General features: G+C 37.0%; 3 protein-coding genes across 3 annotated transcripts; 2 read left to right on the forward strand and 1 right to left on the reverse strand.

Annotated features, from left to right (window-relative positions):
* Positions 1-377: 377 nt before the first annotated feature.
* LOC113301902 (cytosolic enolase 3-like) lies at positions 378-6,276 on the forward strand. Its single transcript, XM_026550740.1, has 13 exons — positions 378-607; positions 717-871; positions 961-1,135; positions 1,716-1,787; positions 1,878-1,994; positions 2,926-3,006; positions 4,016-4,092; positions 4,172-4,275; positions 4,373-4,471; positions 4,578-4,663; positions 5,123-5,209; positions 5,598-5,795; positions 5,955-6,276. Exons 1-13 carry the CDS (start codon positions 503-505, stop codon positions 6,021-6,023), a joined length of 1,425 nt encoding a protein of 474 aa, XP_026406525.1. The 5' UTR covers positions 378-502; the 3' UTR covers positions 6,024-6,276.
* Positions 6,277-7,927: 1,651 nt separating this feature from the next.
* On the forward strand, positions 7,928-10,816 carry LOC113301904 (mitochondrial uncoupling protein 1-like). Its single transcript, XM_026550743.1, has 9 exons — positions 7,928-8,169; positions 8,536-8,751; positions 8,847-8,925; positions 9,154-9,287; positions 9,366-9,464; positions 9,575-9,679; positions 10,107-10,181; positions 10,305-10,391; positions 10,520-10,816. The coding sequence occupies exons 1-9, from the start codon at positions 8,086-8,088 to the stop codon at positions 10,547-10,549; spliced, it is 909 nt and encodes a 302-aa protein (XP_026406528.1). The 5' UTR covers positions 7,928-8,085; the 3' UTR covers positions 10,550-10,816.
* A 231-nt stretch (positions 10,817-11,047) lies between these two features.
* LOC113301903 (probable proline transporter 2) lies at positions 11,048-14,991 on the reverse strand. Its single transcript, XM_026550742.1, has 7 exons — positions 14,612-14,991; positions 14,229-14,453; positions 14,039-14,136; positions 13,643-13,832; positions 13,205-13,329; positions 12,170-12,385; positions 11,048-11,708 (listed from the first exon to the last, which is right to left on the reverse strand). The coding sequence occupies exons 3-7, from the start codon at positions 14,081-14,083 to the stop codon at positions 11,328-11,330; spliced, it is 957 nt and encodes a 318-aa protein (XP_026406527.1). The 5' UTR covers positions 14,084-14,136; positions 14,229-14,453; positions 14,612-14,991; the 3' UTR covers positions 11,048-11,327.
* Positions 14,992-15,949: the final 958 nt, after the last annotated feature.

The following is a 15,949-nucleotide window of genomic DNA, read 5'->3' on the forward strand; positions in this document are numbered from 1 at the left end:
TAAAAGTATATATATTTTATATATAATACAATAAAACAAGAAAATTCTTTCATTTCATATACAAAACGTTACATTTCCGCCATAAATATTTACTAGTTTATTATATATATAAGCCGAATATTGTGTGCCGAACTTATATTTCTAAAATGAATTATACACGTACGTATGCCGTTCCGATTTACTGATGAATCACGCTCCTTGACCGGATTTTTGACCGAACTTAAGTTCAATAAATATGAATCCGTATAATACTCGTACGTTTGCGAATCCGTACGTATGCCAAACTTTGAATTGCTAACTGGGCCCATAGTAAATAAATGGATGATATTGAGCAACCACCTTTATGCACGGGGGGTAATATACCCACATCGAAGGCACTAAAATCTTTCTTCTCTGCATCTCCTCCAAGTTTCAATATTCTTCGAACTAGGGCATATAACTTTTGGGGAAACTCTTTTGTTTCAGTACTTCTTGATTTGATCTAAAGGAGCTAGGCTCAAAAATGTCTGTTCAGGAATATCTGGATAAGCATTTGCTTTCTCGTAAAATTGAAGATGCTGTAAATGCTGCTGTTAGAGCTAAGGCTCCAGACCCTGTATTGTTCATCGTAAGTCATTTTAGCCCTAACTATTCACTAATCTTCATCGTTATTTATCTGAGATTTTTTAATTTCTTGACTTAGTGTCTTTTATATAATTTTTAAAAATTCTGTTTAGTCGAATCATACGAGGAAAGCAGTTCGTTGTGTGATCACGAAGATTAAAGCTAGGCAAATCCTCGATAGCAGAGGGGTTCCTACTGTAGAAGTCGACCTTTACACGAATAAAGGGATGTTTAGAGCTGCAGCTCCGAGCGGAACTTCTTCTGGAATGTAGGTTTTAGCAATGTTCTCTAGTAATTAAAAAGTACATTTATTTTTAGATCTTTGTGAAGATTCTTATCTACATATGTTAACCTCAGGTATGAGGCTCTTGAGTTACGTGATGGTGACAATGGGAAATATCTTGGAAAAGGTGTTAGCAGAGCTGTTAAAAATATCAACGAGAAGGTCTCTGAAGCTCTAGTTGGAATGGATCCAACTCTGCAGTCCCAAATTGACCAGGCTATGATAGACTTGGACAAGACTGAAAATAAGGTATGAGAGTTTACTTTGTACTTGGGTATCTTTCACATCAAAAGATTTTGATATTTAAGTAGTGGGCTACTATACTTAACAAGAAATATAGTGGTGGAGACTGTTGACAATAGCTTCTTGCACTCATTTAGCAGCTCTAGGATACAAATGAAAGGATGATTTTGGTGAGGATTGTCTCCAATATATTGAGATCTATTCAGGAAATGCATGTGCCACATGTATGGTTTTGGTGAGGCTTATCTCCTATTCATTAAGATCTCTTCAGGAAATACTTGTGCCATATGTAAACTCCAGCTAGTCGCAACTCGGAAATTGATTACATCAGCAGCCTTTTCATGCTTTAAAGAAGAGTTTTGTGAAATAAGGCTGTTTGCTCCGAGGAGTAACATAGTCTTGTCGGGTGAAAGGCTTAGAGATTCAAAAGATTGGAAACATTGATTTGATAGAATGAATTAAGAATGATCTAAATAAGTGTAAATGATATAATGTCGTAGGTTTTACCTTACACCACGCTGACAACAACCTTGTATCACTGTGAATGGTTAAGCACCAAACCTTGCTTTTATTATTTTTCTTGCAGGGTGAACTTGGCGCAAATGCTATACTAGCCGTTTCAATTGCTGCTTGTAAAGCTGGTGCCGCCGAGAAGGAGGCATGAGTGCTACCACAACATTATCTCATTTCTACTCAATTTTGAAGAATAAAATGCTTATTCTAAGAGCTTTCATGTGGTCCATTGCAGGTTCCACTTTACAAGCACATAGCAGATCTCTCTGGTAAAACCAGCCTCGTTCTTCCTGTCCCTGCCTTCACAGTTATTAGTGGTGGAAAACATGCGGGAAATAATTTGTCCATCCAAGTATGCTCTATATAGATTCAGGTTACAAAGCCTTTGTTTATCTGTTAATATCTGCTCAAAATATATCATAAATATGTTGAATTTGATGTGAAAATTGGAGCCATCAGAAATTCTAGTGAGACGATTGTGAGCATCTAAGCTAGCCATGAGATGAGAAATTCCGGTTTGCATAATGCAATAGCTACTAAGATGCATCCTTCAGACTTACACCCACCATTCAATTGCATCAAATTGTGCCAGTGCGACCCCGCATAAGTTCTTGGTTCATGAATATACATTTGAAACAATGATACATACAGTTCACTAAACTTTAATCGAATCAAATTTTTATCTTCAGTATATCTAATTACATTACCTATCATCTCGTGAGAGAGAAAAGCCTTTTCGAGGTTGGTGATAGATGTAGTATGCCTAGGTGCTCGGTTTACTTTTCATCGGTTTACTTTTCAACACCCTTTTGATAGATGATTGTGTAAATATAATATCGAGTTAGACTGGTAGCTATTATAATATTTTAAGTTCACATCCTTCTTGCTTGTACCTCTTAACTTGCATTGTCATGGTATCACTTTTAACTCTCAAGTAACACGACAAGCTTTCATTTGTTTATGAGAGATGTACATAAAAATTGGGCCGTTTGGATCTCGAATAAGAATGTAACAGTGAGCTCTTATATTGTTATAAAGTTTGGAATCTTTGGATCTCGGATAAGAATGTAACAATGAGCTCTTATATTGTTATAAAAATGGAATTACCTCTTACCTGTAGGGCATGCATTAGCAAATGAATTATTTAGTGGCTAAACATAACCCCTGAATTTTATGGTTTTTATCTGGTTACTATTTCAGTTATAAAATCAGACATAGTTACTCCCAGATTCTAGTTTTCCCTGAACTTCATTCAATTTGAATTGACAATGAAATACAATCAGGAAATCATGATTCTCCCTGTTGGTGCAAACTCATTTGAAGAGGCAGTGCAAATGGGCTCCGAGACCTATCATCATCTAAAGGTAATTTCTCTAAAATATCCGTGTCTTTGTTATTTATATTCTGTATTGCGTTGCTTGAGAGTTTAGATAGATAATGTATGTTGGCCTGTATATTTGATGATACAAATAACTTTTCTAGGTCTTGCATTAGTCGGGATGTCTGTATGACCTGGTTAGCTCAGAAATAGCTGGGCGTATGGCCGCCTGTTTATTTATATGATCTGTGTATTGTTTAATTGCCTGTAATACTAAGATTTGCTCATATGAGTTGTAGCCTTTTTGTGTGTGTGTGTGGTTAGATCTATTCAAGTTGGTAACGGTCACATCTTTCCGATGAACTAAGAAGCATCACATCTCTGATTCCCATATCACCAAAGTAATGGTGTTATATTTTATACCTAATAAAGTTAATGCTCCATAACATTCAAGTTATTGTTCGTAAGTAATTTTCAAACATCTTCCCTGCTTTTTTAAGCTACAAGATGACCTTTTGGTGCTACTTCACTGAATCCTTCAGTGTTAAAAGTACCTTTAATGGGGTTTGTTATCAGTTGAATCAAGTAACTGTTGGCTGGATCTTCACCTAGTTTCAAGAATCTGAATCCCAGGAATAACCTTCTTGTCCTGTCCCCTACTTGTCATGAATTCTTCATGCTGTGTCTGTGGATGACTTACAACTTTCCAATATAAATGAAGTTTAATAGTCGTTTGTGATTAGTAATTCAATGGGACAACATAGTACATGAAAGGTTGGGGGTTATTAGGTGCCATATTGCATAGTGCAAGTACCATCCTGATGAGGGCACTTATTTTCGGTTCAGTGCAGCACATTGTCACGAAAGGTTGGGGTTATTAAGTGCCATATTGCATAGCGCAAGTACCATCCTGATGAAGGCACTTATTTTCAGTTCACTGCAGCACATTGTCACGAACTATCTGTTTTTCCGCTGAATGTGTCCTATGTTTTTTCTTTCTTCAACTCATGCGTCCTGCTTATTAGATAATTCTAATCCAATCTCAATCAGAGCAGGCTATTATTATCGAAAAGTACGGAAGAAATGGATGCAATGTCGGTGAAGATGGTGGATTTGCTCCAAATATCTCAAGGTAAGACGTGTTAAAACTTGCTGCGGGTGGAAGATAATTTATGGTGATGATTTGGTTGCTGAGATTTTTGTTCTGCCAGTTTCACTGAAGGCTTGGATCTCGTCAAGCAGGCAATTGACAGAGCAGGTTATAGTGAGCGAATTAAGATAGCCATGGATGTTGCGGCTACTGATTTTTGCATAGGTGAGGATTAATTCTTTTCCAATTGATACTGTTAACGTAAAAGCATTTGACTATATGTTAGTTTTTAACTGAAGAAAAAAGATGTGTTAATTCTTAGGTACAAAGTATGATTTAGACTACAAATCTCCCAATAAATCGGGGCAGAATTTCAAGACAGCAGAAGATATGGCCGAGCTGTATACAGAACTCTGTAAAGGTAGTGCTTTCTTAGTTCTGCTGAAGTTTGGGTTACTCTGTTATTTTTATAGAGCTCTATCATCCTAAAATTGTTCATTGTTCTTTTATTTGTTTGTTTTTGCCAGTTTACCCAATTGTGTCTATTGAGGATCCGTTTGACAAGGATGACTGGGAACATACAAAGTTATTTACAAGCCTTGGGATTTGCCAGGTTTGTTATCTTTCTGTTGGAGATCATAAGTTACAGTAAAAGATTTCTACATAAAATGTCCGTTCCATGCAGGCAAGCACCATTTGATATCTCACCTAGGGATCACCAACAGAACTTATACAATATCTACACAGGAGTCCATTTATTAGATCTAACTCTGCCCTTAGTATAATCACCCCTGTGGTATTGATATTTGGCGAAAATGAGCATCTTTATTTGACCAGTCACTTACTGATGTTTATCAATGATAATCTCTAATTGAAATTTCATTGGGAACATTGTCATATAGTATATGTAGTTGGCCTACTGCTAACAGATATGGCTTGTGGTTTGTCTTGCCTTTTTGCCATATTCTGGCCAAGTTTGGTCGATGATGTCATCATCTTTCGTGATTTCCTTTCATAGAACTGTATCATGCAAAGTAAAAGCAAAGACAACTTTACAGAATTATTTTTCCAGGTTGCTGGAGATGACTTGTTGATGTCAAACCCGAAACGTACTGAGAAAGCAATAGATGAATTCACTTGCAATGCACTCGTTTTGAAGGTATTCTCTTTCCCACATTTGGTTGTAAATTAGTCCGTCTGTAGTGTTCCCAAGTCCATCAACCTTCTTTTTTCTTTTTTAGTGTTTTGGCTTCTGAAATTCCTCTAGTTGCTTGTTCTCTGTCTGATAATCCCTACCAGTAAAATTTTCTGCTTCTAACCGTAGACGGTAGAAAACGTATCCTATGTAGGGAAAAAAAGAAAGAAAAGAGAAACAGTCACTTTTCTTGCATAATGATCAGTGCATGTTACTTTTAGCAATGGCCATGTGACCTTGAGGAACAGGGCAGTGAAAGTTGTATTTTTCAGTGTCTTGTAAAACTGGATTGTATTGGCATCAGCGCTACTAGTACCATATGTTCTTACTATTTTAGTGTGGGAGGAAACAGGTGAATCAGATTGGAACTGTTACTGAAGCCATTGAAGCTGTGAAGCTAGCTAAGGATGCCGACTGGGGAGTAGTAACTTCCCATAGATGTGGGGAGACTGAAGATTCCTTCATAGCTGATTTAGCTGTTGGCCTGTCCACTGGTCAGATTAAAGCAGGTGCACCTAGCCGGGGTGAACGGCTTGCAAAATATAACCAGGTTCACTTTCTTTCTTCTGATATACTGCATCCCTTCTCAGTTGTCAGCAGATCCTTCTGGTTTACAGCTATTTTTCCGGAGTCAAAACAAACACAAAAGAAACTGGTTTTTGAATGATCATAGATTGAATTCCTGATCTTCCTATTATTATTTTTCCAGTTGCTTCGGATAGAAGAAGAGCTGGGTGATCAAGCAGTTTACGCCGGCGAAAATTGGAGAGTCCAATGATCTGATCATGTTATCTTTTCTTTATTCTTATTGATCGTCACCCGCTGGGGGATCAAGAGAACAACTTCTTGTGATGCATATTCTGTTCAATTGGTATTGTTGATAAACTTGTGTTTTTTTTCTTCTGGAGGGGCCTTTTTGTTAGTCTGTGGGAGGGCAAAACTCTCCCACAGACCATACTATATGCGGATTTACTTATAAAATGGAGTACAAGGAAGAAAAGTTATTCATCAAATCAAAGTGATTATTGGCATCTAGAATCTTACATAAGAAACGGAAGTTTCGATACCCTTGTGTACCAAAAAAATAAATAAATGCGGTTGCTTCAGCTTCATCCATCTTTCTAGTTATGGTGGGTGGTGGTGACTGATGACTAAGGATAAGTTTCTGAGAATAATAATTGATGTTGGGGCAGAATAACAGAACCCCCAAAACCAATTGGCCAAAAACATGAGTCTCATTTCATCTGTAAACTTGCCAATTCTCAAACAATTGGGAAGAGGAATAAGAAACTTTGGTGGTGCGTTTTTGCGATACTATTGTTCTGTGATAGTGAGTAGTGAGCTCAGCCTCAGCTGGGGTTTGTGGGGCCTTCGAAAGTGGGAAATGAAATAGTTTCACTTTTCCCAAAGAAAGTAAAGAAGAGAATCCCAATATATATTTTGATCTCATCGTCATCTCTTTCGAATTCTATTCGATTGTAATCTGTTATAGGGGTGGTATGATTTATTAGAGGGGTGGTATTTTAATAGGACAAAAAGGATCATTACATGATCATTCAAGATGTTTCTTATCAAAAAAAATATTGGAAATGACAAATTAATCCTCATAATTGATAACCTAGTTTAATGATGATAATTAAGTTTAGTGTTAATGATTAATTTCACTTATATTAACTCAAAATCAAAACCAAAATCAGATTTTTAGAGTTAAAAAAAAAAATTTAGAGGAGAAGGTCAATCTCAATCAATTGAAGAAATTAACCAACAAAATGAAGAACCAGGATCTGAAAATGATCGGGTATACTTCTAAATTAGTCCCAACTAGCTTTTTGTTGCTCAAAGTTATCTAAAATACGTAAAAAATTCATTTTTTTTTACATTTTCAGAGCTATTTACGGTTGGAATTTTGCTCATAACCAACCATAAATCGAAGTTACGGTTCGTAAAAGATGAACTACCAACCGTAACTGGTTAAATTTGAAGAAAACCCAATCGTAAAACCAGTTACGGTTGGTAACTAAATGCTCGATACCAACCGTAACTGAGTTACGGTTCGTAAACTAAAATGGTTACCAACCGTAACTGAAGAAAATTCTCAGATATAAGAACATACGGTTGGTAATTGAAATTACCAACCGTAACAACATCAAAATATCCAGTTACGCTTCGTAATTGAGTTAAAATCAACCATAACTCACGTAAATCAAGAAATTTCAATTTTCATCTAAAACCCTAATTTTTGATAGAAATTAAACTTAAATCGAACAAAATAAACCAAATCGTAATTGGGTTTTCAAAACATACCTCATATAAGTCATTACACTACACTTGATTAATTTTCGAATCGTCGATTAATCGAAGATGATGAAATTTTGAGTTTTAATGGAGGTTACGGTTGATGGGAGAAGGAGAAGAGAAGAAGAAAGAAAACAAATTTTCAATTTAGCTTTGATTTAGGTTAAAAAATAGAGAGGGTAATCTACTTAATTTACACTCTTTATAGGACATTCCCTAACCAACTGGAGGGACATTACTATCACACTGCCGACATTCCCTAACCAACTAGAAGGACATTGCTATCACACTGCCGCCCTTCTAATAAACCATGCGGCCCCCATAACGGGTTACATTCGATTTCCCGGTTTCAAAGGGGATTTTAGCTCTGCCAGGTCAGGTCAAGGCCAGGCTTTATATTTATTTCTTCACAATTACTTCTTCTTCTTTCTTCTTGGTTTATAAATAAAATCCCTAACCTCTTCCATTTATCCTTCTAACTTATTAGTAGCAGCAGTAAAACAAATTCAGGAGGGAGTGTTCATATCTCACATACTAAACTCATAATGGTGGCCGATCTGAAATCCAAGGGCGAAATTTCCTTCGCAGGAACGTTCGCTAGTAGTGCTATGGCTGCTTGTTTCGCTGAGGTATAACAAAAAAAATAAAAATTAAACATCGTAATTATCTGTACTTTATCCCACTTCTTCTTTAAATTTGTTTTGAGGAGTCTATCAGTTGTGACATTAGGATTTGCTTAAACTTTTTTCTCTGCCTTGGATCGATTATGCTTTTAGCTTTACTAACCCCCAATTCTTAGATTTAGGGATAATAAAAATGATCCAAAACCCCCCAACTAAAAGACAATGGTGATCTTTCTTCAGTTTATCGGTAGCCATTTAACTCTTAATTTTTGGCGGAAGAAAATGAATTACGGCATAGTCCCTTTGTTTGAGTTCATCCCAGAATTATATTTGTGAACTGCTTTTAATTTACATTATGGTGGTTTCGTGCAGATTTGTACTATTCCCTTGGACACTGCGAAAGTCAGGCTTCAACTTCAAAAGAAACCTGTAGGAGATGGAGCTTCTCTACCTAAATACAGGGGAATGTTGGGTACTGTCGCTACAATTGCAAGGGAAGAAGGCATGGCTTCACTCTGGAAAGGAATTATCCCTGGATTACACCGTCAGTGCATCTATGGAGGTTTAAGGATTGGATTATACGAACCTGTGAGTCTTAGGATTTTATATTTTTACAAGACTGTATTTCACTTTCTTTACTTTGCTCTTTCGTTGATAGCTCATCTCTGGTGTGTGTTACACAGGTTAAGAGCTTATATGTTGGAAGTGACTTTGTTGGAGATGTCCCGTTATCTAAGAAGATTCTTGCTGCACTAACTACTGGTGAGTGTAATTATGACCTTTCGTTTTAAGAGTAGTTAATCCGATTCAGGATACATTGTCTATTACTGTTTCATTTTATAGGTAATCAACTCCCATAAGACTTATCTCAAAACCAAACAGTTGTATGTTTCAGTCTGGAACTAGTCTGGCTTGGCAGTAGGCACGCTAGCATCACTTTACGTTGCTTTTGGTTACCGATGTCTGACTACCTTTTATGACATGGAACAGGTGCTCTGGCAATTGCAGTTGCCAATCCTACTGATCTTGTGAAAGTCCGACTTCAATCAGAAGGAAAGTTGCTGCCTGGGGTTCCAAGACGTTATTCTGGAGCATTGAACGCTTACTCCACCATTGTTAAGCAGGTTATGTTTCAAGTTAAATTTATCTCGTTGGTCTTTTATCTGTGTATCACTTTTACTAAATTTGGTTCCAATATTTAGGAAGGAGTTAAAGCTCTCTGGACTGGCATTGGGCCTAACATAGCTCGGAATGCTATTATAAATGCTGCTGAACTGGCTAGTTATGATCAAATTAAACAGGTAACACGTAGTACTTAATCTCAATTTTGAGGGGTCAATTCATTTTTATGGCGCCTATCGTATTATTGACATTTGTGTTCCTGTATCTGACTTACTTCATTCCAACCCAGACAATTTTGAAGCTTCCAGGTTTCGAAGATAATGTTATTACTCATCTCCTTGCTGGTCTAGGGGCAGGATTTTTCGCAGTCTGTATTGGTTCTCCAATTGATGTGGTAAGCTTACATGCCACAATGAGATTGAATAATAGTATTGGTGATATATTATGCTGGTAACCTAGCTGACAATGTACTTTATTCGTCAATAAGCTGTACAAGTATTTTTTTAGCGTGCAATTTCATTCTACATTCATCAGTCACCAAGTCAGAATAGTCTAAGTTTGGCAAAGTGATAATCTGATTCTAGGCTTTCTTTTCCTTTTATTGTATCAGTAAGGTAGGTAAATGGCAATTGAACCCACAACCTGGCTTGGATTAAGCTGTAGGCAGGTTTTGGTTCAACTCCCAATGACTTCTCATCTCTACCGAAGGCTTCCACCAGTCTCTTGTTTTTTAACCATCATTAGTATCTTTGATTAACACGAGAAGCAGTATGTTCACATGGTAGGAGAAATTTTGATACGAATAATATTGGTGTTTGCAGGTGAAATCAAGAATGATGGGTGACGCAACCTACAAAAGCACCATTGACTGTTTTATCAAGACTTTGAAAAATGATGTAATCTACTATCCCTTCTTTTCAATTTCTTCGCAATGAACAATCAAAGTAGTTTCTGTCATTCCCTCACCTCGTAGCTATAGAAGAGAACAACTTCTTGATATTCTGATTTGCATCTTGCAGGGCCCTCTTGCATTCTACAAAGGGTTCATACCAAATTTTGGTCGGCTGGGATCGTGGAATGTGATCATGTTTTTGACTTTGGAGCAGGTAAAATTCAAACCTTTTGCTTTGTTGTATTATGTAGTATAAGTTTTTAATATGAACCTCCGATACAACATGGTTGCCATTAACTTTTTATTTATTTTCTGACAACTTCCCTTTTTCTGCATGACCAGACGAAGAAGTTCTTCACCAGAGAAGCTTGAAAATTCGAAATATGGACCCTTTGTAGGTTTCATGGGTCGCAGTCTCTTAGTCAATATTTGATGGGGTTTGCTTCAGAAACCCTTAAAATTGGTCTCATTAGGAATAATAGCCCTGCCCACGCTATAAATGTTATGTTCTCATTTTCCACATTGACAATGGGAACATCTGAATTTTTTGGATACTCTTCTTTCTATAACTTAAGAATTTTCTTTTCATGGTCTGGTATAGACAAGTTAAATAATAGAAGCAAGAGGTTTTTCCGCCAACATTATTGTTTCTTTGAAATCTTTTGGTACAGTCAGTACTTCAGAACCATAATTTGGGTTCATCCGTACAGGGCACAACCGTACAAATGCAGAATACCCTACTTTTTTCACTTGCCTCGATTCAGCTGGCAAATAACAGTGCTTCTGCTACCGATGTTTTAGATAATCTTATGGTGTTTATATGCCCAGCTCTGATTTACAAGGGAGTACAATATCAGTTGGTCTTCATTCTCAGAAAAATCACTGTAATATTATTACTTGAACTACATACAACATTTACAGGTAGCAAAAAAGCCAATTTACATTTTCAGGCGTGTGGACAAAGGGTGTTATTGATTTTTCTGGAAGCATACCCCCTTTGAAAGGCCCAACATTTTGCATAAATTAATGACAACATGTTGAAGGCAGAGCAAGAAGAAAACAAACAAACAAAATGAAGAATGCGAGGCTAGATTCCTTTTACTTACTCAAGGTCCCCTTGAAAACCCAGGAATATTTTTGCAATTAATAATCAGATATCAGCAAAGAAATGATATGTTTTTGAATCAGTCACGATAAGTCTCAAAGCTGCAATTGCAGCTGCAACTGACATGCCACTGAACACACAGACATTAAGCCAGTGCCACGATTTCTGCGACACTGTAAGCTTGTTCTTCTTCGCCATTAGGTACATGTGGTTTGCAAGGATAAACGTGAGAGGTAATGTACTGAAGGCTCCTGTAAGACTCATGAAGTCTCCTAGAAATGGCAGTAGAGCTGCAACCAGGGTATTTACAGATAGGTAACCACCTCTCACAAGAACTCTGAATGACAAGTTCTGAAATGAGAATGCGCTTCCTTTTGATCTTCCATACCGCGTATCCAAGTACTCATACATTGGACTAGCAAATATCTACAAAGTGCAAAACAAATAATGAAAGAAAGAGCTAAAGGTTAGACAGGTGCGTAAGTTGCAAAAGAGCAGCTAGTGGCAGACCCAAAAGAAAAACTGAACAAACAAACAAACAAAAGAAGAGCAAGTGGGGTTTTCATGATCCAATAAAGAGTCGAACTTAATCAAACGTTACCGCTATTCTCAATTTCCTTGAAAAGGGCGCTCAACCCACAGGATCTGTGCATGATATTTCAAAGAAGGAGTTCTCTCCTAAGCCTCAAGATCTCTATACCCATTTCAAAATTCCAAAAGTGAGACTTTGGCATGATAGTCACTCATACCACGTATATATCTACGTATCACGCAAGCATCAAATTTGACTGTTGATGAGACTACTAATTGCAAACACAAAGACATCCTTGAAAACATTCTTCAAAAAAAAAAAAAAAAACATAACACACACAAGGTTGGAAAATTACATGCAAAGCGATGACTGTCTGCAGAAAGGCAGCAGCATTCGCCATTATCTTCACCCAAATTGGACCAGTTACATTGTTGAGGAGATATGATGATGTTGTAGATCCGTAGGCCCAATACCCCATAAAAGTAACAGCATACATCGGCAAAACTCCAGCAGTAAATTGGAAGTAGAGTGCTTTCAGCATGTTGTCAACAACAGGTTGCTCCACAGTTGCCTGTCATGATTGATGTACAAACTAAACTCAGAATTTAACATTTACGTTTCTTGATATTTTTACCAAAAACAACCATGTTAATTTCAATACAAATACAAACCCATCTCTGGCAGATGTGATGTTACTACTGCTTTTATATCCCAAGGTTCAAAGACAGCTGAGCCTAAAATGCTTTAAGATAATGGAAGCAGATGAGGGGATTTGCTCTGCTGGGGTAATATTTCCAAGTGTTCATGTGATTAATTGACTCAAATATTTAGAAGTCCGAATGAGGCTGAGGGCTAGTTAAACCGCTAAGTCCACATTTTACATTTAGGAGCGTGTAAGAGATTATTATAAGGTTGACAATCCATATCCAGTATAAACTCTCGAAGTTTCAAACTGCTTAACGTATAACTGAATAACGCACCCAGGTTAGTTAAGCTAGCCAGGTTCTGAATAAGCCAGAACACCAAGAAAGCATGTTGCTTCGGAACATAACCAAGATGCTATCTGTATAATTCTTGCAAAATATATAGATGCACATACAAACATTGAAAAAGACATTGAGAAGATGTTTTAAAACTCGAAGTTTGAAATGCTTTGAAGTACAGTCGTTGAAAGTTACTCATTACTTTATGCATCCTCGAAATTAAAGGTTTGAATTGTAATTCTGAAAATATGATGAAGTGATCATTCTAGCAGAAACTGGTGATTGACCCTTTTGATACAAACTACTGAGGTAAACTAACTGAACAACTCCATGCATCATCTTCATTTCATGCTATGCCTTTTAAACACATGTTTTTCTTGGGATAATCGTGGATAAGTTTAGCTTACCTGTATCTCTGGGAGCATTCCAGTATTAAATGCAAATAGAAGATTTGCAGCTGCCCCAACAGAGCTGAAGATTTTGCTTGCTTTCGATCCGGGAATGCTGTAATCTCTAGCTGGAGCGTTCATCCCTATTGTGAAAATAATGCACAATTACATATTACTACTTTAGACTTTTCAGGAGCTGACAATAGTAACGTAAGAATGAAGCAAGTCTGGTTGAGTCCTGTGCAAACCAAGGGTGAACTAAACTGTTTACATATGGGGTACAAAATTGTTTAATTGTACCAAAAGACAAAACCAGCAAGGAAAGTTGGAAGCTAATAATAATCATAACAATACTTGAGCTACCAAATGACTTTAATAGATTAGAGAGAGCCCTGGAAAAAAGTGACTTCGTAAACAGTTTATAACATAATTGCAGTTAGCAGAAGTGATTTGTACCATCTCGAAGTGAAAGAACAAAAGCTGCAATGATGTATATTAAGCTAAAGAAAGTAGAAAATCCCAGCCAAATCCTCAGTGCTGACAAGTGAGGTATCCCAAAAGCAAAGATGGCACAGACTAATCCAGCCATCGCAATGAAGTGCGGAAGCTTCAGAATGTGGTCGTCCCTGAAGAGGACATATATTGCCTGCAGAAGAAAGGAAATATCCAAGGCAAATTTAAGTAAAACCTTGGTAACACAACACTGCTGCTACAGCGATTAAGTCTCAACCGAATGAATTATGAATGGTTAATAAGCTAGAGAGAAATTTTGAAATGCTCAATTATCAAAACAAACCAAAAATAAAAGTTGAGCTGGATCCTGGTTTTGCTATTTGGCTTATTAGAAGGTACCTTTAGAGACTGTCCAGCCAAAATGATATAACCAGTGTTAATCATGAATAGGTTTATATACTGGAGTGCCCATGTAAGAGAATAAACTTTCCTACTGCCTGAAATATGTAAATAAATGTAAGAAGGCATGGGCATAAATCAAAATCAAGCATTCAATAGATATAAGTAGGACGATAGAATGATATAATACCGTAAATGTGTGCAGCGAGATCCCTGTACCTAATATGCCTCCTTCCCCCGAACTCGTGGAGTTTGGCGATGAGTGCATTGGCATAAAGGGATATTGCAGCAGCTAAAATGAAACCAATAGAGCCAGCAAACCAACCAAGTGGAACTATGACGGTGCCAGAGTATCCAAGTGCATATGCACTGTTGATACCAGTCGTAAGGACAAATCCTACTTGAAACCATGAATCTGATACATGCACATATTCAATCCAAATATGAATTACTAGCAAAATACATTCACGGATGAATAGGATAGTTTATTTTATTATTTATTTACTGCAGAAGTGAAAAAAAAGTAAATGTAAATTGGGGAAATGAATGAATTGGATAGAAGAAAGAAGTGACCGTTGCTGATCTGATGAGCTGTGTCTGGAGCTCCTTCTTCTTTTTCCTCTTCCCACAGGAGAGACGTTGTTGCTGCTGCTGCTGTGTCATCATCGTGGGTAGTGCGAGTCACAGCCAGGATTAATTTCTTTCTTGCTTGAAATGAATTTGTTAATGACTACCTCCTTGATTTTCTTCTTCTTCCTCAATTTAATTAGCTACAGAGAAGAAGGGCAAACAATTATCAGTTTCCTTTCTTAAATTTCTCTTCTCACAGACACCCTTTTCACTAACTCTTCTTCGTGATGGTCTAGGGAGAGAGAAATTTTGATTGGAGATGGAGAGTGATTTGATCGATTATTATTAACAACTCTGTTTCGTCACATAGAAAAGAAAGATGAAAATAAAATACTGTAAAACGCGAAGGACGTGTGATTAACAAAAATAATAAATAAACAAACAAAAAATGGTATGCGACGACCTCATTCCCCATTCGCTCATTGTTCTGTTGTTTTCACCAATTTCACTCGACAAAGAATTCCGTTTTTATAAGGGCCATCCTTTGGGTGCACTTTACACCAAACAGCACCTTATATATCTTTAGTGAGCCTGAAGTGGGATGGTACGGTTTTGGTAATAACCGGAACAAAAAATTAGGAGGGTACATTATTTATAGAGATCTTTACTATTTAGTCCAGAAAATCCGATCCGGATTACTGGCTGGTCCAGCGGGATATAACAATTAATGGCTAGTCCAATAAAGTTTAAAAACATGTTATTTTACCTATATGCCCTGGACCACGTGATGTGTACAGTTTCCTTCCGTTTTCTTTTCATTTTTTTTCCAGTTGCATTCTCTATCTCTTCTACAACCTAACTCTCAATTGAAAAACGCAAAGTGCTTCGTCTTTCTTCACATTCAGAAAACTGCTCCCGTCTCTCTTCTGCAACCTAACGCAATTAATCACCATTATCAGAAAAAGATCGAAAAATCACCATTATCAGAAACAGAAACTGCTTCTTCTTTCAGTATCTGACCTAATTTTCATTAAATTAAATCGAAGAAGAAATGGGTACAAGTAGAAAAATTAAGAGGACGATTACAGAAGAAATTACTGAAGTATCTCCATCACCAGTGAAAAGAAGAAAGAAATCTGACGATGATTCACCAACAGAAGCGTCCTCTGCTTCTAAATCTCCTACACTATTGAAAAGAAGAAGCAAATCTGTCGATGATTCAGCAACAGAAACCTCCCCTACTGCTAAATCTTGTACACCAGTGAAAAGAAGAAGGAAGTCTACCGATGATTCACCAACAGGAACCTCCCCTACTGCTAAATCTCCTACACTATTGAAAAG

Source organism: Papaver somniferum, chromosome 8 (genome assembly GCF_003573695.1).
Source record: "Papaver somniferum cultivar HN1 chromosome 8, ASM357369v1, whole genome shotgun sequence".
NCBI lineage: Eukaryota > Viridiplantae > Streptophyta > Magnoliopsida > Ranunculales > Papaveraceae > Papaver > Papaver somniferum.